Source organism: Aotus nancymaae, unplaced genomic scaffold (assembly GCF_030222135.1).
Source record: "Aotus nancymaae isolate 86718 unplaced genomic scaffold, 86718_ANA_hifiasm-v0.15.2.pri h1tg000108l, whole genome shotgun sequence".
NCBI classification, from domain to species: domain Eukaryota; kingdom Metazoa; phylum Chordata; class Mammalia; order Primates; family Aotidae; genus Aotus; species Aotus nancymaae.
Window position 1 is genome coordinate 35,246,126 of NW_026988523.1, and position 27,764 is coordinate 35,273,889.

General features: G+C 46.7%; 2 protein-coding genes across 3 annotated transcripts; one reads left to right on the forward strand and one right to left on the reverse strand.

Annotated features, from left to right (window-relative positions):
* Positions 1-27,764, forward strand: SYT11 (synaptotagmin 11). Of its 2 annotated transcripts, none has more exons than XM_012449883.2 (4): positions 1-300; positions 9,250-10,076; positions 23,069-23,192; positions 23,766-27,764. In XM_012449883.2, the coding sequence occupies exons 1-4, from the start codon at positions 267-269 to the stop codon at positions 24,074-24,076; spliced, it is 1,296 nt and encodes a 431-aa protein (XP_012305306.1). In that variant the 5' UTR covers positions 1-266; the 3' UTR covers positions 24,077-27,764. The 2 variants fall into 2 exon arrangements, with proteins under 2 accessions (XP_012305306.1, XP_012305307.1); XM_012449884.2 differs by having other exon boundaries at positions 23,069-23,189.
* On the reverse strand, positions 21,348-21,943 carry LOC110567563 (small nuclear ribonucleoprotein G-like). Its single transcript, XM_064370805.1, has one exon. It carries the CDS (start codon positions 21,845-21,847, stop codon positions 21,617-21,619), a length of 231 nt encoding a protein of 76 aa, XP_064226875.1. The 5' UTR covers positions 21,848-21,943; the 3' UTR covers positions 21,348-21,616.

A 27,764-nucleotide genomic window follows, 5' to 3' on the forward strand; every position in this document is an offset into this window, starting at 1 on the left:
AGGACCATTCGGAAGAAGGCGGAGCCTACCTCGCATCAGGACCAGTCTGACTGCACCTGCATCCTTAGCTCAGAGCATCCCCGGAGGATCTTAAGAGCAGAGCGCAGCTGACAACCAGGGGCCGGACCGTCGCAGGAGGCGTCCGCTGGATACCTTCCCCCTTCCCTGACCTAGAGTTCTACAGCTGCGGCCTTAGTACTGATCGAGGGTTCCCAGAGTTGTCTCACCACTGCAAAAACGTTATAGCAACAGCCTCTGATTACGACATGGCTGAGATCACCAATATCCGACCTAGCTTTGGTAAGTAGACTCGGGAAAACTAAGCTCGAGGTGGCCAGAATGGTTGCAAGGCCAAGGGGGCCCAGCGGCAGGGCAGAGAATGCAGCCCAGACCAGAGCCTTCAGAGTGCCAGCCCCGCTAAAATCAGGCCTGTGGTGGTGGGTAGTGAGCAGTTGACAGTGCTTGAACTTGAGCTTACAGGCTTCAGGGACTGGCAGAGCCAGAGCCACACCGAGGGTGGGGAAGTCCAGGATGCTAAAGCCGTGTATGGTGCACTGTCAGCACTGCTGGAGGTGAGAAACAGCGAGCGTGCGGAGGACGTGAACCCCTCCTTCTGGGGGAGGAGAGGTGGGGGAGGCCGAGCCCTCCCCCTTGGGGCACGCAGGGCGGTGCCCCTTCCATTCCTAAGGGCTGCGGGGGAGGGAGGTGACAAGGGGGATGGGGCATCAAGATGGCAGCTTGGAGACTGTGGGCCGTGTGGCTGGCGGCCAGGGGAGGCGGCGGCCTCTGGGGAAAGAGGGGTGCGGGGGTGGGGAACAAAAAGGAAGCCACTCCTTAAGCCGGTCAGCTGGATGCCGGGGCTGGGAGGAAACGTGAGCCCTGCAAGCTCCATTCCGCATCGTAATGGTGGGGTCCATCCGATGCTACCAAATGGCGCTTGGCGCTGCTGGGCTGGGGGATGACGTGATGTCTATTTCTGGGCCTCCTGGCAGCGCCGAGGCTTTCCTTCCGGGGTCTTTGTTCCCTGTTTCCCTGGGCTGGCTTTTTTAAAAGGGGGACTAACCCGCGCTGGTGCTGGCGGGGGCGCGATCCAGGCCGGAGGGGGAGGGGCGAAAGAGGCCCAGCCCGGGGGAGGCTGCTTTGTGTACCGCAGAAAGCATTACGTCATCTCAGAGCGGCTGGTCCCCGACCCAGCCCTGTGGGCCCTAACATTAGTTTTACACTACCTGGAGCAGAAAGTGGAGTGGAAAATAGGGAAGAAGGTGGCAAAGACAAGCTTAAGGATGAAGTTTTTCCTCTTTGGGGACTCTTCCAGTATATGCTAAAGGAGCAAACTTCCTGTGTTATGCTTTCCTGGTCAAATAAATAAAATATAATTGCCCTGCTTCTCCTTGATTCTACTATAGTTTAGATGGGGGAAGCCAGTGAGAGTTGCTACCAAAGAACCTCGTTACTCCTTCAGGGATTCTATCCCTCAGACAATCCAGAAGGTGTGACCATCAGGACTCCAGTACTTAGGGTGGAGACACAATCCGGCTAGGAAATGGCTTTTCTCATTCCCGAGTAAAAGGTACAGTGAAATGAGCAGAATCCAGTGTGCTCTATCCTCTCAGAAATAAGGAAGAAGAAATCAAATCAGATGTATTCAGATAACAGATCTTCACACTCATTAACTACTTGTTCTCACTTATTCCCCAAGGCTAAATCTTGATTTTATTTTTTTCTTCCACTTTACCTTCCGCATTTTATTCTTTGAGTTCTAAGTTTCTAAAACAAAAGTCCCTTTTGTGATCACACAAGCAATTCATGATTTCTTTCTTCTTCTTATGCCCTTCCAACAGATTCCTTTCTCTAATTGCAGGTCCAGAATCCTTGAAAAAGGAGATGGTGTGGAACATAATATAGTGATTTCTCTTAGAGGGACTATTATTGGAAAATGGGAAATAAATTATATCAACCTTTTACATACTATATTTTATTTAATCCTAACAAATACTCTCCCGTGTGTGTTTTTTTGTTGGTTTTTTTTTTTTTTTTTTTTTTTTGAGATGGAGTCTCGCTCTGTCTCCAAGCTGGAGTGCAGTGGTGCGATCTCTGCTTACTGCAACCTCCGCCTCCCAGGTTCAAGAGATTTTCCTGCCTCAGCCTCACGAGTAGCTGGGACTACAGGCGCACCCCACCACACCCAGCTAATTTTTGTACTTTTAGTAGAGACGGGGTTTCACCATGTTGGTCAGGAAGGTCTCGATCTCTTGACCTTGTGATCCACCCTCCTCAGACTCCCAAAGTGCTGGGATTACAGGCATGAACCACCATGCCCGGGTATGTATTATTATGTGTACTTGCCAAACAAGGAAACCAAGGCTCAGAAATAAAATAACTTAGCTAAAGTCAAACAAACAAGTAAAGGTAATGCTAGGATTTTTTTTTTTTTTTTGAGACAGAGTTTCACTATTGTTGCTCAGGCTGGCATGCAATGGCGCAATCTTGGCTCACCGCAACTTTTGCCTCCTGGGTTCAAGCGATTCTCCTGCCTCAGCCTCCTGAGTAGCTGGGATTACAAGCATGCACCACCATGCCTGGCTAATTTTGTATTTTTAGTAGAATGGGGTTTCTCAATTTGGTCAAGCTGGTCTCCAACTCCTGACCTCAGGTGATCTGCTCGCCTTGGCCTCTCAAAGTGCTGGGATTACAGGCGTGAGCCACTGTGCCCGGCCAATGTTAGGATTTAAACCAATGTCTGGCTGAAGCCAAAATTTATTCTCATTCCATTGTATTATACTGGCCTACTTGACAGTGAAAGGCTATGTTTAGGAAAGGAGGTATCAATAAAAGCAGTTCTGGTCAGAGGCTGAAGGAGCTGGCCAATAGCCCAGATGTGTCTTGCAAGTCTTTAAACCATTACAGAGGGTCTCTTACATAGAAAACTGCCACTTCTGAATTTTTGCATCTCATGGAGTACTTCATTTCAAATGCTACAGCACTTGGGTGATACACTAAGCCAACACTCAATTATCCATGACCATGGAGGACAAAAGGAGCAAGAAGCACAGGTCACTGCAATTTACAGCTACTTTAAAACACTCGCTTCAGCCATTAGTTTCAACTTCCATTTCCCACCAAGCTTTTGACTCAAGTAAGACAGAGAGCTCTGGATTTCAACATCTTGATGTTTCTAGCTCACTGTCTTGGGTTTCAGGAAGAGAGGCAAGAGTTAGCAATTACTAAAATGAAGAAAGGACAGCAAAAATAGGAAACAAGGCCAGGGAGAACACATAGATAATTCAAAGATGGGTTCATCTGTTTCTCTTCTCCTTCTCTATCCTCCTGGAATATGAAAATTCTTCACCTTCTCTCTTTTCTACCATATCTCCATTTTCTGACAACACAAGTTGATGCATTGTAAGCTTGTAAGCAGCAGTGGGTTCCCCAACTGCTGCATAGAATAAATCTATGATGGAGCCAAAAGAATTGCCCAGTATCTCCTAATCTGGGCCTTTAGATCTCCCTTTACAATCATTCTCAAAAATATACCTGTCTTGGTAGTTTCCTGTGTTCCTCTTCTCATAGAGACAATGTTCAGTTTCACTAATGAGTAGCAGGCAATTTGCAGGAAAGCACCTGATTGCTGAATGGAGAGCGACTTCTTAGGCTGTGCCCATTCTTACTGGCAACTGAATCCAATTAGTCGTTCAAACAAATATTTACTGAATTCCTATTAGAAGCAAGAGACTCTGAGGGATTCAAAGATGCATAGGATATTGTTCCTGCCTGCCTTCAAGTAGTTTACCACCGAGGCTGTCTCCATTTTGTGAAAACTTTCCCTAAAAGCTCTTTGATTTAACACTTTGAGATGAAACACTATTATTATTTGGTATGGATATAGAAATGGTCACCTTAATTTATTTTGTTAATAAGGTTCTTTGCTCCTTATCTATATTACTTTAAAATGTATCCAGGTACAGTGAGTCACCCCTATAATTCCAGCAACTCAAGAGACTGAGGCAAGAGGATCTTGAGGCCAAGAATTTGAGACCAGACTGAGCAACATAGCAAGACCTTGTCTCTAAAAAAAATTTTGTTTTAATTAGCCAGACATGGTGGCATGGACCTGTAGTACCAGCTATTCAGGAGTCTAGGGTACTAAGATAGCTTGAACCCAGGAGTTCAATGCTTCAGTGAGCTGTGATTGCACCACTGCATTCCAGTCTGGGTCACAGAGTGAGACCCTGTCTCTAAAAAATAATAATAATAAGTATATATTTTAAATAAAATGTAACTCCTCTTTGGTTAGGCATGGTGGCTTACACCTGGAATCCTAGCAATTTGGTGGAGACTAAAGCAGGAGAATCACTTGAGCCCAGGAGTTCAAGACCAGCCTGGACAATATAGTGAAGGCTCATCTCTAAAAAAAAAAATCAAAAAATTGTCCAGGCACAGTGGCTCACACCTATAATCATAGCCATTCAGGAGTCTAGGGTAGTAAGATGGCTTGAGCCCAGGAGTTTGATGCTGCAGTGAGCTGTGATTGCACTATTGCATTCCAGCCTGGGCCACAGAGTAAGACCCTGTCTCTAAAAAATAATAATAATAAGTGTATATTTTTAATAAAATATAATTCCTCCTTGGTTAGGCATGGTGGAAGGCTGAGGTGGGCAGATCACTTGAGGTCAGGAGTTTGAGACCAGCCTGGCCAACATGGTGAAAGCCTGTCTCTACTAAAAATACAAAAATAGCCAGGCCCACGCCATGGCTGGTGGCACATGCCTATAATCCCAGCTACTCAGGAGGCTGAGGCAGGAGAATCACTTGAACCTGGGAGGTGGAGGTTGCAGTGAGCCAAGATCGCGCCATTGTACTCCAGTCTGGGCGAGGAAGCAGACTCCATCTCAAAAAAGAAAAGAAAAGAAAAGAAAAGAATTAGCCAGGAGTGATGGCACATGCCTGTAGTCCCAGTTACTCAGGAGGCTGAGGCAAGAGGATCATTTGAGCTGGGAAGGTCAAGGCTGCAGTAAGCTGTGACCATGCCACTGCACTCCAGCCTGTATGACATGGCAAAATTCTGTCTCTACAAAAAATACGAAAATTAGCCAGGTGTGGTGGCATGTGCCTGTAGTCCCAGCTACTTAGGAGTCTGAGGCAGGAGGATCACTTGAGCCCAAGTGAGGGAGGTTGCAGTGGGCTGAGTTTATGCCACTGCACTCCAGCCTGGGTGACAGAATGAGACCCTGTCTCAAAAGAAAAAAAAAAGTAAGCTCTACTACAATGCCTGGCAGGGACATATAAATTTACACAAAAAATAGCAGTTTTATCATTGTCACTGCTGTGTACAATATTATATGTGTATTATGACCAGTGCAGATGAAATTATACCTGCCTCTCCTGTAATCTGGACATTGTGCTCGTAGTATTGTGCTCACTATGCTCATAGGCTTTCTAGAGAAGATAAACCTTTCATCCAGGTTTGGAGGGAAGAAAAAGCCATGGATTGGTTGGAGAGAATAGGAGAGAATACCTGTAATAGAAGGGAAAGAAAATAGTAGGCATTATCCTAATTATACTCCAAGCTTGTGGTTGCCTAAATTCTTAAGTCATTTTTGCCTAAACTCATCAAGTGAGGTTATTACCAAATAGAAATTTACATTTATCCCCATATATGTAATCATCTTGACTTAATCTTCTCTTTTTTTCTTTCTTTTTTTTTTTTTGAGAGAGAGTCTTGCTCTGTCACCCAGGCTGGAGTGCAGTAGTGTGATCTCAGCTCACTGCAGCCTCCGCCTCCCAGGTTCAAGCTATTCTCCTGCCTCAGCCTCCCAGGTAGCTGGGATTACAGGTGCTTGCCACCATGCCCAGCTAATTTTTGTATTTTTAGTAGAGACAGGATTTCACCATGTTGGCCAGGCTGATCTCAAACTCCTGACCTCAGGTGATCCGCCCGCCTCAGCCTCCCAAAATGCTGGGGTTACAGGCATGAGCCACCGCACTTGGCCTCAATCCTCTCTGTGTAATCTGTGGAGGCTGTTTTGAATTCACTGACTCTTGTTCACTGAGCACTTACTATGCGCTGCATGGTTCTAGGACCTGGGTCTATAGCAGTGAAAAAACAGAAAAAGTTCCTACTTTATTAAGCTTGTCTAATGATCAAAGACAGATTTATAAATATATATCGAGATAATAAGCTCCATGAAGAAAAATAAGGAAGGGTGTTGGGGACATTATCTTACTTGGGACAGACAGGAAATATTTCTTTTATGCAGTGAGGATTGAGACTCACAATAAGGGAAGCACTGAGCTTCACAGATGCCTGATACAAGAACGTTTCAGGCCCGGCATGATGGCTCACACCTGTAATCCCAGCACTTTGTGAGGCTGAGGTGGTGGATCACCAGAGGTTGAGAGTTTGAGACCAGCCTGACCAACATGGAGAAACCCCATCTCTACTAAAAATATAAAATTAGCCGGGTATGGTGGCACATGCCTGTAATCCCAGCTACTCGGGAGGCTAAGGCAGGAGAATTGCTTAAACCCGGGAGGCAGAGGTTGTGGTGAGCCAAGATTGTGCCATTGCACTCCAGCCTGGGCAACAAGAGCAAAACTCCGTCTCAAAAGAAAAAAAGAGGAATGTTTCTAAAAGAATCTGGAATATGCTGGAATTATGTTTATGTCCTTTTTTTTTCTTGCTCTGTTGCCCAGACTGGAGTAGTGGCATGATCTTAGCTCACTGCAACCTCTGACTCCCAGACTCAAGTGATCCTCCCACCTTGCCTCCCAAATAGCTGGGACTATAGGCGCATGCCACCATGCCCTGCTAATTTTTGTAATTTTTTTTGGTAGAGATGGAGTTTTGCCATGTTGCCCTAGCTGCATTTATTTCCTTAGTTTCTCCCTGCCTTCCAAGTGATCCTTTAAAAAGTAAAGTGGAAAAACTATAGGCCTTATCTGGACCTTTAAGGCCTAAACCCAACTTAGCCTCAATAAACTTGAGGGGGCGAAAAAAACCCTAAGCCTAATTATCTAAGTCGGGGGTCCAATTTTTGTGGGAAAAGATAAGACTCTAGGGTATGGGAAATGAAAAAAAAAATCTATTTTTCTCTTTTTTTAATTTTTTTTTACTTTGTTTATTTATTTATTTATTATTTAAGAGACAGGGTCTCGCTATGTTGCCCAGGCTGTAGTGCAGTGGCTATTCACAAGCACAATCCCACTACTGATCAGCAAGGGAGTTTTGACCTGCTGTGTTTCCAGCGTGGGCTGGTTCACCCCTACTTAGGCAACCTGGTGGTCCTCCGCTCCCTGGAGGTCATGATATTGATGCCGAACTTAGTGCAGACACCCGATCGGCATAGCGTACTACAGCCCAGAACTCCTGGGCTCAAGCGATTCTCCACCCTCAGCCTCCCAAGTAACTGGGACTACAGGCATGCACTACCCGTGCCTGGCTATTTTTCTCCCTTTTTTTTTTTCTATTTGTGATGGAGTCTCACTCTGTCACCCAGGCTGGAGTTCAGTGGCATGATCTCTGCTCACTGCAACCTCTGCCTCCTGGGTTCAAGCTATTCTCCTGCCTCAGCCTCCTCAGTAGCTGGGATTACAGGTGTGTGCCATCACACTTGACTAATTTTGTATTTTTTTAACAGAGACAGGGTTTCACCATGTTAGCCAGGCTGGTTTTGAACTCCTGACCTCAGGTGATCTGCCTGCCTCGGCCCTGCAAAGTGCTGTGATAACAGGCATGAGCCTGTTTCTCTTTAGTTATTTGTTCATCCAACAAATATATATTAAGTGCCTACTATGTGTTTCGGGTGCTGAGGATACAGCAATGAACAAAACAGACATAAATTTTTGTCCTAATGAGGCTTATATTCTAGTGATAAACAATAATTGTAAAATAGTGTGTGTGTGGGTGTTTATTCTTACATATTTGTGTATGTGTTTTATTTTTTTTTCTTATATGTGTGGAGGTATGTGTATTGAGAGAGAGAATGACAAGGCATGTCCAAAAAAATTAAGCAAGGCTAGGAAGAGTGGGTGGCAAGGATGAAGAAGATTGCACTTTTAAATAAGGGAGTCAGGAAAGGCCTAAGAAGGTGACATTTGAGCAAAGATGGGACATTTTCCACTAATAGGAAAGAAAATCCCTATTTCTTCCAGCAAAGGATTTATTAAGGTAATAATAATAAAAAGAGAAAGTCCCTATTTCTTCCTATTTAGAATAATGTATGTATACATGAATACACACACACACACACACACACACACACACACACACACACACCCCTATTTTATCCCTACAATGGATATATTCATCCTGGAGGAATACTTCTTTTTTTTCTTTTTTAAGACGAAGTCTTGCTCTGTCACCCAAGCTGGAGTGCAGCGGCGCGATCTCAGCTCACTGCAACCTCTGCCTCCCAGGTTCAAGTGATTCTCCTGTATCAGCCTCCCAAATAGCTGGGATTTCAGGCACATGCTACCACGCCCAGCTAATTTTTTATATTTTTAGTAGAGATGGGGTTTCACCATGTTGGTCAGGCTAGTCTTGAACTCCTGACTTCAAATGATCTGCCCACCTCAGCCTCCCAAAGTGCTGGGATTACAGGTGGAGTCACTGCATCCAGCCTTATATTTTAAATACCTGGGAGCTAAAATTTTGGGACATATTTTGAAAGTGCATAAGCCCAGAGTTCTTCCTTTTGCCATGCATTCGTTTTTACCACCCTGAGCACCCTACCAACACCATCTAAACTCAGCTCCACGTCCTTTCACTCTACCCTGACAGTGAGTCAGTCAATGCAGGCCCTGCTCTGGATGCTATGGAATATCCTCCTGAAACCAGAGATCTTGTGTAATAGTTGAAGTGAACGGGTGCCCATGTAAAAAGGTGATCTTAGAACATGTACAGAGCAGCTTTATGTGAAGCACAAATCAGTATGAGCAAACCAAGTGGATAAGGGCAGAGAGAAGGTCTAGAAAAGAACAGAGTCAAGTGGGGTGCTTCAGAGAAGGCTTTCTAGAGAAGATAAGCCTTTCATCTAGGTTTGGCCAGAAAGAAAAGCCATGGCATGGTTGGAGAGGTTGGGAGAGGGTGCCTCTAATAGAAGGGAAAAGCTCTGAAGCCCAGAAGAGCACAATGTGCTTTAGAGGCTAGACTGCAGATGAGCTTGGCTCCAGCAGCAGCACCGAGCAGGGGAGATCTAGACAGGAGGTAAAGTCCACCCGCCCTGACGCATCTCTGGTCTCCACCTTCAGATGTGTCACCAGTGGTGGCCGGCCTCATCGGGGCCTCTGTGCTGGTGGTGTGTGTCTCGGTGACCATCTTTGTCTGGTCATGCTGCCACCAGCAGGCAGAGAAGAAGCACAAGAACCCACCATACAAGTTTATTCACATGCTCAAAGGCATCAGCATATACCCAGAGACCCTCAGCAACAAGAAGAAAATCATCAAAGTGCGGAGAGACAAAGATGGTACTGGGAGGGAAGGTGGACGTAGGAACCTGTTGGTGGATGCAGCAGAGGCTGGCCTGCTGAGCCAAGACAAAGGTCCCAGGGGGCCTAGCTCTGGATCTTGTATAGACCAATTACCCATCAAAATGGACTATGGGGAAGAACTAAGGAGCCCTATTACAAGCCTGACCCCCGGGGAGAGCAAAACCACCTCTCCGTCATCTCCAGAGGAGGATGTCATGCTAGGATCCCTCACCTTCTCAGTGGACTATAACTTCCCGAAAAAAGCCCTGGTGGTGACAATCCAGGAGGCCCATGGACTGCCAGTGATGGATGACCAGACCCAGGGATCTGACCCCTACATCAAAATGACCATCCTTCCTGACAAGCGGCATCGGGTGAAGACCAGAGTGCTGCGGAAGACCCTGGACCCTGTGTTTGACGAGACCTTCACCTTCTATGGCATCCCCTACAGCCAGCTGCAGGACCTGGTGCTGCACTTCCTCGTCCTCAGCTTTGACCGCTTCTCTCGGGATGATGTCATTGGCGAGGTCATGGTGCCGCTGGCAGGGGTGGACCCCAGCACAGGCAAGGTACAACTGACCAGGGACATCATCAAGAGGAACATCCAGGTGAGTAAGAAGTGTGTGTTGGGGAACAATGGTAGGCCGGGGGAGACGAGATCTCCGGGGAGAAATGGAACGGGGAGGGGAGTGGGATGGGTGGCAAAGAAGGGCCATAGAGAGGAAGCTCTTGGCTGTCAAGGATAAGCGGTGGTCAGAGTAAGACAGAGGACCTGGCAGATTAGTCTCCTAAGAAGCAACTTCCTGAGGAGAGAAGGTCAGAAAGCTTCTACCATTTCACCTGGTGGTTGGCATCCTGATACTGTCCAGCTTGCTTGGAACAGGCTGGCCTACCAATTATAGGTCATCCATCATATCAGGGATATGGGCGATACTTTCCTCTCCAAAATAATGTGTGATCTTCCTCCAGTGAATTTATTTCTCACAGCTAAGAAGCTATGACAGTAGTTCAGTAATTTTTCCCTCAGCTTCCCTTTCCCAACCCTAACCTAGGGGTATAAATAATATCATGTACGTGCCTTTTCTTTTTTTTTGAGATGGAATTTCACTCTTGTTGCCCAGGCTGGAGTGCAATGGCTCGATCTTGGCTCATTGCAACCTCCACCTCCCAGGTTCAAGCAATTCTCCTGCCTCAGCCTCCCAAGTAGCTGGGATTATAGGCGCCCACAACCATTCTGGGCTAATTTTTTGTATTTTTAGTAGAGACAGGGTTTCACCATGTTGGCCAGGCTGGTCTTCAACTCCTGACCTCAGGTGATCTGCCTGCCTCACCCTCCCAAAGTGCTGGGATTACAGGCATGAGCCTGAGCCCAGGTCATGCACACATCTTCTTATGACCACTTTACAATGCAATTCAATGAATTGCTTCACCCCGTTCTGGGCCCAAACCTTTACCATAAACACTTTTCCTTTCTCCATTTCTCCTGTCCTCCCTCTTTGCATCAGAACAGGGACGAGGGCCGTCCATCCTGCCTTCTCTCCCTCTCTTCCCACTGGACCGACATTGGCTCTTGAGTTGTAATTTCAGGAGCACACTAAGTGTAGCCCCACCCAACCCCATTAGTTCATTTATTCCTTCCACAACTGGGGAGGCAGTGAAGTGCTGCAGTTAAACACTTGGGCTCCAGAATTGGACTGCACGACTTCATTCTCCAGCTCACCACTTGCCAGCTGTGTGACATGGGTGAGTTACTCAACCCCTCTAAGCCTCTATTTTCTCATCTGTAAAATGGAGCTGATAATATTGCCTTCCTTACAGAATCAAATGAGATAATATACCTGGCATATGATTGCATTTGAAGAGCTTTGACTTTATTGGAGGAGAAAGACAAACATTTTCTGCAATGACTGTATAGTCAGTATGATAGGTGGTATGAAAGAAGTTGTTGAAATTTTAACTTAGAGTTTCATGCCTTTTTCAGGGTATAACATAAGTGGTTAAAATAGCAAGGACTGCTGGGCATGGTGGCTCACACCTGTAATCCTAGCATTTTGGCCGAGGCAGGCGGATCACGAGGTCAGGAGTTCAAGACCAGCCTGGCCAACATGGTGAAACCCCCATCTCTACTAAAAAAAAAATACAAAAAATTAGCCAGGCATGGTGGCGTGCGCCTATAATCCCAGCTACTTGGGAGGCTGAGGCAGCAGAATTACTTGAACCTGGGAGGCGGAAATTGCAGTGAGCTGAGATCACGTCACTGCATTCCAGTGTGGGTGACGGTGCGAGACTCTATCAGAAAAAAAAAAAAAAAAAAAAAAAAGAGCCGGGCACAGTGGCTCACGCCTGCAATCCCAGCACTTTGGGAGGCCAAGGCGGGTGGATCACGAGGTCAAGAGATCGAGACCATCCTGGTCAACATGGTGAAACCCCGTCTCTACTAAAAATACAAAAAATTAGCTGGGCATGGTGGCGCGTGCCTGTAATCCCAGCTACTCAGGAGGCTGAGGCAGGAGAATTGCCTGAACCCAGGAGGCGGAGGTTGCGGTGAGCCGAGATCGCGCCATTGCACTCCAGCCTGGGTAACAAGAGCGAAACTCTGTCTCAAAAAAAAAAAAAAAATAGGCCGGGCGCGGTGGCTCAAGCCTGTAATCCCAGCACTTTGGGAGGCCGAGGCGGGTGGATCACGAGGTCAAGAGATCGAGACCATCCTGGTCAACATGGTGAAACCCTGTCTCTACTAATACAAAAAATTAGCTGGGCATGGTGGCACGTGCCTGTAATCCCAGCTACTCAGGAGGCTGAGGCAGGAGAATTGCCTGAACCCAGGAGGCGGAGGTTGCGGTGAGCCGAGATCGCGCCATTGCACTCCAGCCTGGGTAACAAGAGCGAAACTCCGTCTCAAAAAAAAAATAAAATAAAAAAATAAAAATAAATAAAAATAAAATAAAGAAGAAAGAAAGAAAGGAAGCAAGAAATAGCCAGGACTTTGAAGTCAGACCTGAGTTTAAATCCAAATTCCACCAGCTAAGTGACCTTGGGCAAGCTGTTTCACTTCGCTAATCTCGGTTTCTTATAGGAATGGACGAGGATGATGATTTTATATAGCCACTAGGACATAGTGAGCCTTCAATACATTGTGTCTGTCACTATTATTGTTAGTTCTATTATTAGCAAAATGTGATACCTGGGAGATACATGTGGTTTGGCTTGTAAATATTTATATTTTGTTTTGACAAAGTGAAGGAAGACAAGGGAGGACTGAATCGGGGAAGGAGGTTCAGAAAGAATTTCAAGGCTGCTAGAAACAACTGCACGTCTCCCAGAAAGAGCTCTGCCTACAGGCAGATCATATTTATCTCTCGATACCTTTTTTTACCTGCAAGCCCTCACTGGATCCAGTGGGGAGACAGGGAGGCTCAGGATTGAAGAGGCTCCTAAGTTAGCAGGCGCGGAGTGTGCACTGAGCACCAGGAACAAGGTTTGCCCACTGAAGAAGGGTACTGTGCCGAGTGCTGGTGGGGGACAGCAGGGCGCGCACTCTCCGGGTGTGTGTCCTTGCCCGAGTCCTGGTGGGGGACAGCAGGGCGCACACTCTCCGGGTGTGTGTCCTTGCCCGAGTCCTGGTGGGGGACAGCACAGCAGGGCGCACACTCTCCGGGTGTGTGTCCTTGCCCGAGTCCTGGTGGGGGACAGCAGGGCGCACACTCTCCGGGTGTGTGTCCTTGCCCGAGTCCTGGTGGGGGACAGCAGGGCGCACACTCTCCGGGTGTGTGTCCTTGCCCGAGTCCTGGTGGGGGACAGCAGGGCGCACACTCTCCGGGTGTGTGTCCTTGCCCGAGTCCTGGTGGGGGACAGCAGGGCGCACACTCTCTGGGTGTGTGTTCTTGCCTTCTCTGCTCTGTACTAGGCACCTGTCCCCCTGTGGCCAGCCCAGTCCTGCCTTTCATTGCCTGAAGGAACTGCTGCTGTCACCTGGCACACTCAGATCCACCTCACAGGGGCCAGGGAAGTCCAAGAACTTTGAAGAGCATTTGAGACATTTGGCCAGAGCATAAACAAGATGCTGCCACAGTGTATCCTGGTTCTCAATGCCAGGATACAACGAGACATCCCAGAGGCCTGCACCGTGAGGATTTTCGCATCCTCTGGGGTCGGAATCAGAAGGCGTGAACAGAAACAGAAGCAGTGGCCTGTATCCCCTTCACTCCCTTCCCCTCTCCTCCCATCTTTTTTCCTCAGGGCTCTACTGACCCATTCTGCTGTTTCCTGATTCCCTTCACAGCCGCTCCCATCCTCCACTCCCTGCCTTGTCTACCTCTCCTTGAAGGAGGGTCCTTTCCAACACACCCTTCCCTGTGATGCCAACTTTGGTAAAGCCACCAACCAGCTGGACTCCTCCACGCAGCTACACAGTTGCAGCCCGAGGCTGGGAGTGGAACGTGGCTCTGTGCCAAGCTGCAGCTGGGAAGAGACTGGCAATGAAAGGGACTGATTTGAGCTGGGAACAAAACAGCCTCAAATCAAGGGCACTGGACACAGCACAGACAATGGCGTTTGCTAAACTGCCAGGGGCTCTTGGCAAGAGCCACATTTCGTTCCACTTTATTAACTCCCTTGAGGAGGGATAAACCAGGGCCAGGATCCTGAGCAACGCATGCCCTGGTAGAGGCCCAAGATAGGACACCCAGAGCCTGTGCAGCCACACCCCAGAGCCTTCCCGCCTCCCAGGCTTCCTAAGCCCATTTTCCCAACCAGCGCCCATAGGCAGGATTATGTTTCATCTGAGCCATGGCTGTTGTCTCTCTAGTCACTCATCCACTAGGTTCCCTGGCAGTGCAGCCTGCAAATGTCTATCCCAAATCCTCCCTACTGTAGCAAAGTAGGATCTCCCCTTGGTGAACATGAGCTAGAGCTGCTCTGAACCGTGCCACACTGGTTGTAAAGGGCTTTTTCAAAAGTCCAGGCTTACACAGACCAGGAAAAAGCTACTACATTCTAGCCTGGGTGACAGAATGAGACCCTGTCTCAAAATTAGATAAAGAAAAGAAAATATGGCCAGGCACAGTGGCTCACACCTATAATCCTAGCAATTGGGAAGGCCAAGGCAGGAAGATTGCTTGAGCCCAGGAGTTTGAGGTTGCAGTGAACTATTACCACAAACTGCACTCCAGACAGAGCAACAGATCGTGTATGTGTATTGGCGGAGGAAAAGGGGGGTGAGGTTGAATGCTAAGGTTTTGTTTTCTTATGGTTGTGATTTAGGGTAAGAAGGCCCTCAGGACATCTGGCCCCAAGAAGGGTTTATTGAGGTTATGTTGGTCCACCTAATGCAAGGGCTCCATGGCGAGAAAATCACTCTGAAAGAGATTCTGCTAATTATAGGAGAACAGATTATCTCTTGCCTAAGTATTATTTCTTTATTTCTTTTTTTCTGAGACAGAGTCTCGCTCTGTTGCCCGGGCTGGAGTGCAGTGGCATGATCTCTGCTCACTACAACCTCTGCCTCCCAGGTTCAAGCAATTCTTCTGCCTCAGCCTCCTGAGTCACTGGGATTACAGACGCCCACCACCATGCCCAGCTAATTTTTATATGTTTGTAGAGACAGGATTTCACCATGTTGGTCAGGCTGGTCTCAAACTCCTGACCTCGTGATCCGACCGCCTCAGCCTTCCAAAGCGCTGGGATTACAGGCATGAGCCACCGCGCCCAGGTTGCCTAAATATTATTTCATCTGAATTTATTCTTAGGACCACCGTTTCTGTTCCTCTGTTCCACTGAAGGAGCAAGGAGACTGCTCTCAGAGAGCTGAGCCCCACAGCTCCGTCAGGCATGATAAAATCCTTTCTCCCCCTTGTCCTTCTGCTTGCCTGCCCCGCAATGGGGTCTTTGCCTCACTAGGCCAAGGGGCTGGGAAACAGAGCTTGCTCCCAGCCTTCAATGGCTCTTTCAAAATAAAGAGCCATTGACATAGCTACTTGGAATTGGAATTGGGTAGAAAGAGAGGGAGGGGGCTTGAGGGAACGACATTACACTGCCTTCAATGCAGAATGGAGTGGCATTCAGGTGGTGTTGTGGCTACAGACTTCGGCATCTCAAAGGGGTGCTGAGTGAGGATGGGCATTCTGCCTGTGTGAGATGGCCCAAGGTGAAGGAGGGATCAGATGGAGGACAGTTGCCTGAGGAGTGATTTTAGGGGAGAAAATGATGAAAAGGGTAACCAGAAGTTGTCTACTTTCCAAAAAAACTAGGAAAGGGGCATGGGGATTTGGATTAGGAAGATTTTGCTAGAATGGATGATTTAGGATACAGAATTTTAAATAAATAATCAGAAAACCTAAGCTATAATCTTGTCATTCATGTTATTCTTACAAATAAAACTGCTTTAAAAATCAAATGTCTGCCGGGCGTGGTGGCTCATGCCTGTAATCCCAGCACTTTGGGAGGCCGAGACAGGCAGATCACGAGGTCAAGAGATCAAGACCATCCTGGCCAACATGGTGAAACCCCGTCTCTACTAAAAATACAAAAATTAGCTGGGGCAAGAGAATCACTTGAACCCAGGAGGCGGAGGCTGCAGTGAGCCAAGATCACACCACTGCACTCCAGCCTGGCGACAGAGCGAGACTCTGCTTCAAAAAAAATCAAATGTCCCTTTCCCTTCACCTGTCCTTCCTCTGTGTATAAAGTTAGAATTATATTTAAAGGCTGCATATTTAGGCCAGGTGCGGTGGCTCACGCTTGTAATCCCACCACTTTGGAAGGCCGAGGCAGGCGTATTACAAGTTCAGGAGCTCGAGACCAGCCTGGCCAACACAGTGAAACCCCGTTGCTACTAAAAATACAAAAATTAGCTGGGTGTAGTGGTGAGTGCCTATAATTCCAGCTATTCAGGAGGCTGAGACAGGAGAATCGCTTGAACCCGGGAGGTAGAGGTTGCAGTGAGCCGAGATCGTGCCACTGCACTCCAGCCCGGGCAACAGAGCTAGACTCCATCTCAAAAAGAAAAAAAAAGACTGCATATTTAGTATTTAGATACTCAGTATTGAAGGATGGCCCAGGGATATCAAACCTAGCTAACATTTTGTAATTCGTGCAAACAGGGGAGCAGTAGCCAAAACAGTGCGAAAGTCCTTCCTAGATCAGTGCTATTGAATGATGATAGAAATGTTCCATATTTGCACCATGCAGTGTGGTAGCTACTAGCTACATGTTACTGTCAAGCACTTGAAATGTGACTAGTGTGACTGAGGAACTATAATGTTACTTTTATTTAATTTAAATCAATTTAAATTAAAATTTAAATAGGCACCTGTAGCTAGTGGCTACTGTATTGCATAGCTCAGTTCTGAATGTTTCAGAAGGCATTCAATTTTCTTTTTCTTTTTTTTTTTTTTAAAGACGGGGTTTCACCATGTTGGTCAGGCTGGTCTTGAACTCCCAACCTCAGGTGATCCGCCCGCCTTGGCCTCCAAAGTGCTGGATTACAGGCGTGAGCCACCATGTCCGGCCTCAATTTTCTTTTCCATAAGGGATTACTTTCCATTTGATGTGGCTAATAGTAAAAATGAGTTTATATTCACTAATTACATTCTGACTTCTGGCAAAAGGAAACAGCCCAGAAGTATAATGGTTGGCAAGGGCAACCAGACTGTAATTCAAAACTGGTTGAGGGCCGGGCGTGGTGGTTCACACCTATAATCCCAGCACTTTAGGAGGCTGAGGTGGGGGGATTGCTTCCACTCAGGAGATCAAGACTAGCCTGACCAACATGGTGAAACCCCAGGTGTGGTGGTTTATGCCTGTAATCCCAGCTACTAAGGAGGCTGAGACACCAGAATCGCTTGAACCCGGGAGGCGGAGGTTACAGTGAGCTGAGATCGTGCCACTGCACTCCAGCCTGGGTGATAGAGCTAGACCCTGTCTCAAGGGGCAAAACAAATAAACAAAACAAACACACACTGGCTGAGGGACCAATATGGTCGCTCACACCTGTAATCATAGCACTTTGGGAGGCTGAGACAGGCAGATCACTTGAGGCCAGGGGTTTGAGACCAGCCTGCGCAACATAGCAAAACACCACCTTTACCAAAAATAAAAAAAAAATAGCTGAGCGTGATATCACATGCCTGTTGTCCAAGCTACTCTAGATGCTGAGGTGGGAGGATCACTTGAGCCCTGGAGGTCAAGGCTGCAGTGAGTCAAGATCACACCACTGCACTCCAGCCTGGGCAACAGAGTGAGACCCTATCTCAAAAATAAAAATAAAATAAAACTGGCCGAGGGTACTTCCCGTGGAAGGTACAATTAAGAGCTGACAATACATATGTTATGGGTAAGGACAGAATGTGAGGCTTCTCTCTAGCATAGAAAAACCATGAAAATGTTTTTAAAAGTTGATTCCCTTTTGTATTTTAATTTCAAAAGCTAAGGGGTGGGTTTAAACTTTAGTTGTTTTTTTGGTTCAAACAATTCTCCTGCCTCAGTCTTCCGAGTAGCTGGGATGACAGGCGCCCACCACCACACCCAGCTAATTTTTGTATTTTTAATAGAGATGGGGTTTCACCATGTTGGCCAGGCTGATCTTGAATTCCTTACCTCATGATCCACCTGCCTCGGCCTCCCAAAGTGCTGGGATTACAGCAGTGAGCCACTGCGCTGGCCATTTTTTGTATTTTTAAATTTATTTATATATATATATATTTTTATAGACCAGGACTCACTATGTTGCCCAGGCTGGAGTGCAGTGGCTATTCACAGGAGCGATCCCACTACTGATCAGCACGGGAGGTTTGACCTGCTCTGTTTCCGACCTGGGCCGGTTCACCCCTCCTTAGGCAACCTGGTGGTCCCCCACTTCGGGGAGGTCACCATATTGATGCCGAACTTAGTGCGGACACCCGATCAGCACAGCGCACTACAGCCCAGAACTCCTGGGCTCAAGAGATCCTCCAGCCTCAGCCTCCCTGAGTAGCTGGAACTACAGGCACGCGCCACCACGCCTGGCCATTTTTTGTATTTTAGTAGAAACAGGCTTTCACCATGTTGGCCAGGCTGGTTTTGAACTCCTGACCTCAAGTGATCTGCCCACCTCAGCCTCCCAAAGCTCTATGATTACAGGCATGAGCCACCGATTCTGGCCTAGTTATTTTTTATGCCCTATGAGAGACATTTCCATATGCTCCTAGGATGAAACATAGACTCCAGAAATTTTTAAAATCATGTGAAATATCACAGTTTCATTCCTTGAGATGACTTAAGGGCTACAATCGAAGCACAAATTATTAGGCTTGTTTCTTGTTTGTTATTGATGAGTTAATTAACATATTTGCTGCTGTTATTCTTCCCTGCACCAGACATACCTGAGCAGATAGTGATCTAGCCTGGGAGCTTTTTAAGGGTAGGATTCCTCAGTATCCATCTTTTCAGCCCTAGCTTCTAGCAGAGTGCCTGGCACTTAAGAAGTGCCTAATAAGTCATTTTTGTGGGTGCGTGGTATATATAAGGTTGATGATGAGCACAGTCTATTTTTGATCAATTTCAGAATTCCTAGAGTAGATGACATTTCTTTGGGGCTCTGAAGAATACAAGGAAAAGGGTGATAGTTGGGGGATGATTTTGTTCCAAATTTAACATATTATGTTCTACATTCCTCAAAACTCACCTCCTTTTGTTTTCTTTATGCCAGTCTCATCCCCACTTTCTTTCTTTTTTGTTTTTTTGTTTTTGAGACAGAGTCTTGCTCTGTTGCCCAGGCTGGAGTGCAGTGGCATAATCTTGGCTCACTGCAACCTACGCCTCCCGGATTCAAGCAATTCTCCTGCCTCAGCCTGCTGAGTAGCTGGGATTACAGGCATGTGACACCATGCCTGGCTAATTCTTTCTTGTATTTTTAGTAGAGATGGAGTTTTACCATACTGACCAGGCTGGTCTCAAACTCCTGACCTTGTAATCCACCTGCCTTGGCCTCCCAAAGTGCTGGGATTACAGGCGTGAGCCATCATGCCCAGCCCGCCCCATCCCCACTTTCTAAAGCTAAAAACACAATAAATAGTCCACCCTTTCCTCCCTCTTCCCTACGCTTCACAGCCAATTAACTGCCCAAACCTAAAAAGCCCTGACAGTTCTTCCTGAGACATATTTTACCTCCATGTCCATCTCCTCTGCCATAGCCCTAGTTCCAGTCCTCATCATTTCTTCTGTAGCCCGTTGCAGCAGCCTCTTTTTGAAGGTCTCGCTCTGTCGCCCAGGCTGGAGTGCAGTGGCTCAATCACAGCTCACTACAGCCTCAAACTCCTGGGCTCAATCAATCCTCCCAAGTAGCTGGGACTATAGGCACACACCACTGCACCCAACTAATTTTTGTAGCGATGGGGTCTCACCATGTTCCCCAGGCTGATCTCAAAGTCCTGGGCTCCAGCACTCCACCCACCTCAGCCTGACAAAAGCACTGAGATGATAGACACGAGCTACCATGCCCAGCCTGCAGCCGCCTCTTAACGGAGCTTTCTGATGTTGGTCTTTCTCGACTTTAGTTCATTCTCCAGCTTCTCCAAAATAATAATCATTTTAATAAAATGATGACAACTGGCCAGGCGTGGTGGCTTACGGCTGTAATCCCAGCAATTTGGGAGGCCAAGGTGAGTAGATTGCTTGAGCCCAGGAATTCGAGATCAGCCTGGGCAACCTAGTGAAACCCTATCTTTACAACAAATACAACATTCAGCTGGGCATGGTGGTGCACACCTGTAGTCCCAGCTGCTCAGGAGGCTAAGGTGGGAGGATCTCCTGAGCCCAGGAGATGGAAGTTGCAGAAAGCCAAGAGATCTCAGCACTGCCCTTCAGCCTGGGCAGCAGAGTGAGACCCTGACTCAAAAAAAAAAATGCCTGTAATCCCAGCACTTTGGAAGGCCGAGGCGGGTGGATCACTAGGTCAAGAGATCAAGACCATCCTGGTCAACATGGTGAAACCCCGTCTCTACTAGAAATACAAAAATTAGCTGGGCATGGTGGCACAGCCTATAGTCCCAGCTACTCGGGAGGCTGAGGTAGGAGAATTACTTGAACCTTGAACCCAGGAGGCGGAGGTTGCGGTGAGCCGAGATTGTGCCATTGCACTCCAGCCTGGGTAACAAGAGCGAAACTCCGTCTCAAAAAAAAAAAAAGTGATGACAGCTTTGCCACTCCTGTACTCACTGACCTCCTCTTATATGGGTGCTGCTGAGTCTGCTCTTTGGTAGTGTCCCAACAGCTCTTGACCCTCACTTTACCCACCTTTCCAGGTTCCTGACCTACCCCTCCTGTCAGCCACCCCCAGTTCAGGCATATTCACCTCTCAACCATTCTCTGAACACAGCTTACCTTTTCAGGCCCAACTCCTGTCAATCTGCCTGACATGATTATCTCTCTGCTCATTGCTTCATGGTTTTGTACCCCCATCAACTCAGTCCAGGCATCAGCTGACGAAGCGTTCCCTGAATCTCCCAGCTCTAGGTGCCCAGAGCACTTAGACAGGCTTCTCATTTTTCTGACAAGTCCCGTACACGTTTATTTACTTCTTTGTCTCTTCTACTGAGTGATAAGCTCCTTGGGAGCAACAGCTGAGTCCTACCAGCTCTGCATCCTTAACACCTGGCATGCAGTGCCTATGCAAATGTTCTTTAAAATGTTCTTGGAGGAGCCGCGGCAGTGGGTCACGCCTACAATCCCAGCACTTTGGGAGGCAGAGGCGGGCGAATCACTTGAGGTCAGGAGTTTGAGACCAGCCTGGCCAACATGGTGAAACCTTAGCTCTACCAAGAGTACAAAAATGATCCGGGTGTGGTGGCGGGCACCTGTAATCCCAGCTACTTGGGAGGCTGAGGCAGGAGATTTGTTTTTTTTTTTCTTTTTTCACATTTAACAAGATTCGTCCACTTTAATGCATAAAACCCTTTTGAATCAGTGTCAACCAGGAAAATTCATGTCAGAAAAAATTGGAATGAAAGCTAATATTCTATATTCAGAACATCTGAGAAAACATTTTTGACTATTACAAAAGTTTATTTAACAAAAAGTCTAATATGAAAATGTACATGACCTAATTTTTACATCATAGTAAAATAGGCCCTATGGAGACAGGACATGGGTTTCTCCGCTGAACAGCCATTATTTATACTTGTTCCAAGGCTTCTAACATGATGATACTATTTCCTCGTATTACCACCATTCCAATATTGTTCTGTTGTCCGCAAGTTGCCATCTCCACACGTTCATCTATCACAAGATTCATAAAGGGATCAAATCCCCGCAATATTCCTTGGACGTGTCTGCCACCATTTAATTTCAATGATAACTTCTTGTCCATAAATTTTTTCAACTCGGGAGGGTGAGCTTTGCTCATGATGGCTACTCCGCGGGCACACCAGGAGATTTGTTTAAACCAGGGAGGTGGAGGTTGCAGTGAGCTGAGATTGCACCCCACACTCCAGCCTGGGCGACAGAGCAAGACTCTGTCTCAAAACAAACAAACAAAAAGTGTTTTTAGAGGACTAGAGGTTTTTCCCAAGCTCAAAATGGATTCTAGCATCACATTTAAAGATGGAGAAATAAAGATCAGGGCACCGGGGAGGAAGCTGTCTTGGCTGGAGAAGGTACACCGGAGTGGACATTGGAGTGGGCAAAGCAGGTGTGGATATTCACCTTGTGAAATGGAGGGACAGGCTCCAGAAAGTTCAGGGACTTGCCTAAGGCCACATGTTGAGTAAGCGTCAAGGTTAAAACTCAAACCCAGTTTTCCTACCTCCCACCGTACAGTCTTCAGAACTTTTTAAAGGATAAGACCCAAATGAGAGAATGGGCTTCTGTAGTGCACGCAATGTGCTGGGCACCATTGCAGTTTGCAAATTTTAACTTATTTAATCATTCTAATAATGCTGTGTGGTAGGTACTACCTTTCACCCTCATTTTATAAATGAGGAAACTGAAGTACAGAGATGTTGAATAACTTGTCCAAAGTCACAGATAAGAAATAGCACTGGGCACAGTGGTTCGTGCCTGTAATCCCAGCATTTTGGGAGGCTGAGGTGGGAGAATCACTTGAGACCAGGAATTCAAAATCAGCCTGGGTTACATAGTGAGACTCTCTCTATAGAAAAAAAAATTACCCGGGCGTGGTGGCACATACCTGTAGTCGCAGCTACTCGGGAGGCTGAGGTGGGAGGATTGCTAGAGCCCAGGAGATGGAGGCTGCAGTGAGCCAAGATCACGCCACTGAACTCCAGCCTGGGCAACAGAGTGAGACCCTTTCTCAAAAAAAAAAAGAAAAAAGAAATAGGATTTGAATCCAGGTTAGACTGGGTCCACAGGTCATGCTCATAAATCCAAGGCTGTGCTGGCTCTCCATGCAAATTGTTTAATATCAGAATTATGGTTATAATGTTTCCTTTCTCCCTCCTTGTTAAATAAAATCATAACACCTTTCCAGGGGATGAGCATCTTTCCAACAGATTTCTCATCCCTGCACTTGTCCTCCCCCAGACTCTCTTCCCACTGCTCCGCACGCTTTTTGTGCTCTGCCCTGCACCGTCTGCCGGGATTCTCACCTGCCGTTTCTTCCTCACAGAAGTGCATCAGCAGAGGGGACCTCCAGGTGTCTCTGTCATATCAGCCTGTGGCACAGAGAATGACAGTGGTGGTCCTCAAAGCCAGACACTTGCCGAAGATGGATATCACCGGTCTCTCAGGTAGCAGCTATTTACTTCAACCTATTTTTTACTGTCTGAACCACCCCCCAGATAGACCTGCCTGTGGCCCAGATAGACGTCCACACTTCAAGATCCTCACCTCTTTTACTTTTAATCTGCTCCTCTTTCTGTCGACATTCTCTTCCTGATGAATGTCCATGTCCAGTAGATTGCCCAGCTTGGAAGGTTCTTCAGTTGAACAAATGGGGTCTTTACATTTGGCAAGGTATCCTAAATAATATGCATGCCAGGTGCTAAGTGAAACTTCTCAAAAAGGCTGCAGGCATTTATCTCTGTGCCCTTTAAAATACTCTTGGTACCATGGGATTTCTTCAGATCTGACTTGAGAAAGTTGGTCTGTTCTAATCTTGTGGGTTTCCTTGGCCTCTCGTCCAGGCGGGCAGACTCACATACAATCAGTGTGCGTTTATTGTGCAATCCCTGAAGAACACACGGGGTGGTCATCAAAGATACGCACAACAGAGCTCCCCCTTTCCAACATGAAATTACCGTTACCTAAGGGAGGACCGTGTCATAGGCCTCTCTCCCTTTTTCTTATCTCTTTGGGGGTCCCAGATCCTTATGTCAAGGTGAACGTCTACTACGGCAGAAAGCGCATCGCCAAGAAGAAAACCCACGTGAAGAAGTGCACTTTGAACCCCGTCTTCAACGAATCTTTCATCTATGACATCCCCACTGACCTCCTGCCTGACATCAGCATCGAGTTCCTCGTCATCGACTTCGATCGCACTACTAAGAACGAGGTGGTGGGGAGGCTGATCCTGGGGGCACACAGTGTCACGGCCAGTGGTGCTGAACACTGGAGAGAGGTCTGCGAGAGCCCCCGCAAGCCTGTGGCCAAGTGGCACAGTCTGAGCGAGTACTAATCCTGTTCTTCTCTCCTCTAACCGCCCCCCCGGGGCCAGGCTGGGGAGGGATGTGGCGGGGAAAGAGATGACAGAGAAGTGGACTCAAAACCTCATTTTAGTTGTAGAAGAAAATTTCTTACAAAACACACTCCACAAAGAACACCCTACATGACCACAGCTGCAGACCGGTTCTTAGCAATGATGGCTTTTTCTCCTTTGCAAGGCATAAGGCACCAGAATTTCTTTCTTTCTTTGTTTCTTTTTTTTTTTTTTTTTTGAGGTGGAGTTTCGCTCTTGTTGCCCAGGCTGGAGTGCAATGGCGCAATCTTGGCTCACTGCAACCTCCGCCTCCCGGGTTCAAGTGATTCTCCTGCCTCAGCCTCCCAAGTAGCTGGGATTACAGGCACCCGACACCACACCTGGCTAATTTTTTGTATTTTTAGTAGAGATGGGTTTTCATCATATTGGCCAGGCTAGTCTTGAACTCCAGACCTCAGGTGATCCACCTGCCTCAGCCTCCCAGAGGACTGGGATTACAGGTGTGAGCCACCGCACCTGGCCTTTTTTTTTTAATGGGGACAAAAGAGAGGGAAAGACCCTTACAAATCTATATATAACAATGTAACCATATACTTGCATGTCTAATACAAACTGAAGAAATTAGCCTAACTGCCAATATCAAGTTGCAGATTTTAATCCATGGAAATTGTGTTTTGTGCTGAATTGTATTTGCTGATTACCTGAAATTGGCTTTTTTTTAACTGGGCTTCTCTGGAGAATTTCTCCCACTCCCCACCTCTGCAGAAGAAAATTTTTGCTCTTATAAAACCTCATGTTTTCATCATTGCCATCTTCTGTTTTTATTACCTCTTATGTCTCTGCTCTTTGACTGAGCTCAAGGTCTAGAGGTCTGTAATAAGCCAAGAAACAAAGGTGGGGTGAATGAGGCAAGGTTTGCAGGAGAAAGAGGAATTGAGAAATGGGATATTTTTGCTATCGGCCCTTCTGCTATGAAGTAGCAAAGGGCAGTCTATAATTAACTAACAGACCTAACTGAAGCACAGAGAATACATCAGGCTTACGCATCCGATACATCAGATCTTGGACTCTTATCAAACTTGATGACTTCTCTAAAAGGAGCTTTGGAGACTTCAAATTCAGCTATAGGATAGCACCAGTGAACACATCCAGCTGATCCTAAAAGCTGTTTTCAGGTTAAAGGACAAGGAGAGGAGACAGGTGAGGACTGCTGTTCCCCTTTGCAGCTGTCTACTGCAGTGACCGCCATTTCTTGGTTGATGGGTTGGAAGGCATCAGAGGTTTGAAGAATTACACTGGCCTTTGTTTTTCCAGAAATGCGGACCATAGAGATACTTTAGCGTCTTCTCAAATAGCTTAGATGTTATAATGAGGTTAGTTTTGCTTCATAAAACAGGGGCCCTCAGAAATGATTCTTTCTCCTTAAATTTTTAAATAAAAATTTAGCTCTTAAAAAAAAACCAGTGTGACTGAGTGAATGAAGATAAGTTGGATTCTTTCAGAGCATTCTTTTCCTCAAAACAAGCTGCATAGTTCTTGGGATTTATGTCTTGCCACATGGTAGAGGGATGGGGGAACTACAGGGTGCAATTCTTCTACCACTGGACAATAGAGGTTGAGAGAGATTCAGCATCTTTCTGGGATTAGAATTCAAGTCTTCTTACTCCTACTGCAGCTGTGTCTCTAATGTTGAGACTTTTCAGATCGCAGAGACTCCATGGGTAATAGGTAAACTTGGGGCCGGGCACAGTGGCTTAGGCCTGTAATCCCAGCAGTTTGGAAGACTGAATCCAGGAGTTTAAGACCAGCCTGGGCTACATGGCAAAATTCCATCTCTACCAAATATACAAAAAATTAGCTAGGTGTGGTGGTGCATGCCTGTGGTCCCAGCTACTCAGGAGGCTGAGGTGGGAGGATCATTTGAGCCCAGAGGTAGAGGCTGCAGTGAGCCATGATCATCATACCACTGCACCCTGGCCTGGGTAACAGAGTGAGACCCTGTCTCAAAAATTGATTAATTAAAATAAAATAAAATAAAATAGCTAAACTTGGATAGGCAGTAGATATTTTTGCCCATCTGAGGAGGAACTCAGTCAAGCGGTTGCTTAACAGCTTGATCCAGGGCGTGAAAGATGAGTTGAGATTGAAGTGTCCACTTCCACACGAGAACGTCACTTTGAAGCCTGCTTTGGCGAAGGGCGTCGGAAAGCTGAGTCTCCATGGAGATGGGGGTGACCTTGCTTTCAGTGTTCCCTTAGCTTTTGTGGATTTAAAACCACTGCTCCCCCGAATCCTTTTGTTTGGTTTCAGCCCGTGTTCTTGACAATGCAGAGCAATTCTGAGCAGTCACAAAGCCTACTCTCTGTTCTTGTCCCTGCCAACCCCCATCCCCCATAATCTGACTCACTATTTCATCATCAGCTGGGGTCACACCACTAGTCTCTGTCCTATACCCCATGAAATGTAAATACTGTATCATAAGTAGAAGAAAATAATTTTTGTTTTCTAAAAATGCATTTTGAGATAGTTTAATGTAAATCTGACAGGAGCATTCTGAAGCCCCATTAGGAAAAAATTTTAATGGTTCCTCTTCATCGCCTTAATGTCTAAAGATCAGAAATCGCTGAGCAAACCTGCCTTTGTTTCCTTCCCAGAAACAATGCAAAACAACAGGTGGAGATAGTCTGGTCTTTGCCCTGCTGTGTGTGCCTCTGTAGCTCCTCCTGACAAACGTCTGGGAAAACAGCCTCACCCCACTCCTCTCTCTTCCCATTTCCTTGTAGCTTTATTCCTTGCATTCTTTGGGTCTACTGAGCAGTGGGTGCTGAGGCGACAGGGGAGGAACCAGTAGTTCTGTAGCCTAGGAACTGCCTCAGTGTCTTTGCCAGAAAAAGGCAAAGAGGTGGACAGTACAGGGCTCCTCCCTCCTACCTCAGGCCTGATCCATCGTGCCCTTGACTTTGCTGTCCCAAAGTTTCTTAGCTGACTTTGGTTTTCACATCTGTTCTTTCCAGAGCTAGCTGATAAAGAGTGGAGGAGGAATGCCTCCTCCTGAGAGTCAGTTGAAAGACAAGAGAGTCACATCTTAGCTTTTGCACAAGGCATTCGTGGTCAGGAACAGGTTAGGGAATGGTCACTTCTGATTTTCCAAGAGTCGCTCCTTTTCTGCAGATATCTTGATTCCTTTGGGAAGACAAGAATTTTTCTTAATAACCAAGGTCCCTTAATGAGTTATTCCTTCTTTGGGTTCATCTCACTGGAGCACAGCCGAGATGGGCGTGTTTATGGACAGTGCTCTAGATGTGAAAACAGATAGAACTGGTTTGTGGGACAGGGGCAGCTTGCTCAGGAGAGGGAATAGCGCAGGTCCCTTTTCTCGGAAAGCTTGTACTATGGCCATGACAGTGACATTGCCCTCACCATGATCCCTCTCCGAAGTGGTTGTCTTTCTTTACCTTGTGTCTTCTCTTGTAAAAATGAAACTCAAAAATAAAATTAATGTGTCAAATTTTGAAAAAAAAGAAAAAACTGAAAAAGCTAACATGAATTGTGTGAACTTGCATACTGCTGTAATGCTAACCTACAATATGTAATGCTATCTTGTATGTTGAATTTGTTAATGCACCATGCAAGTGCAAAATAAAGACTGATTCACATTAAATAGGCA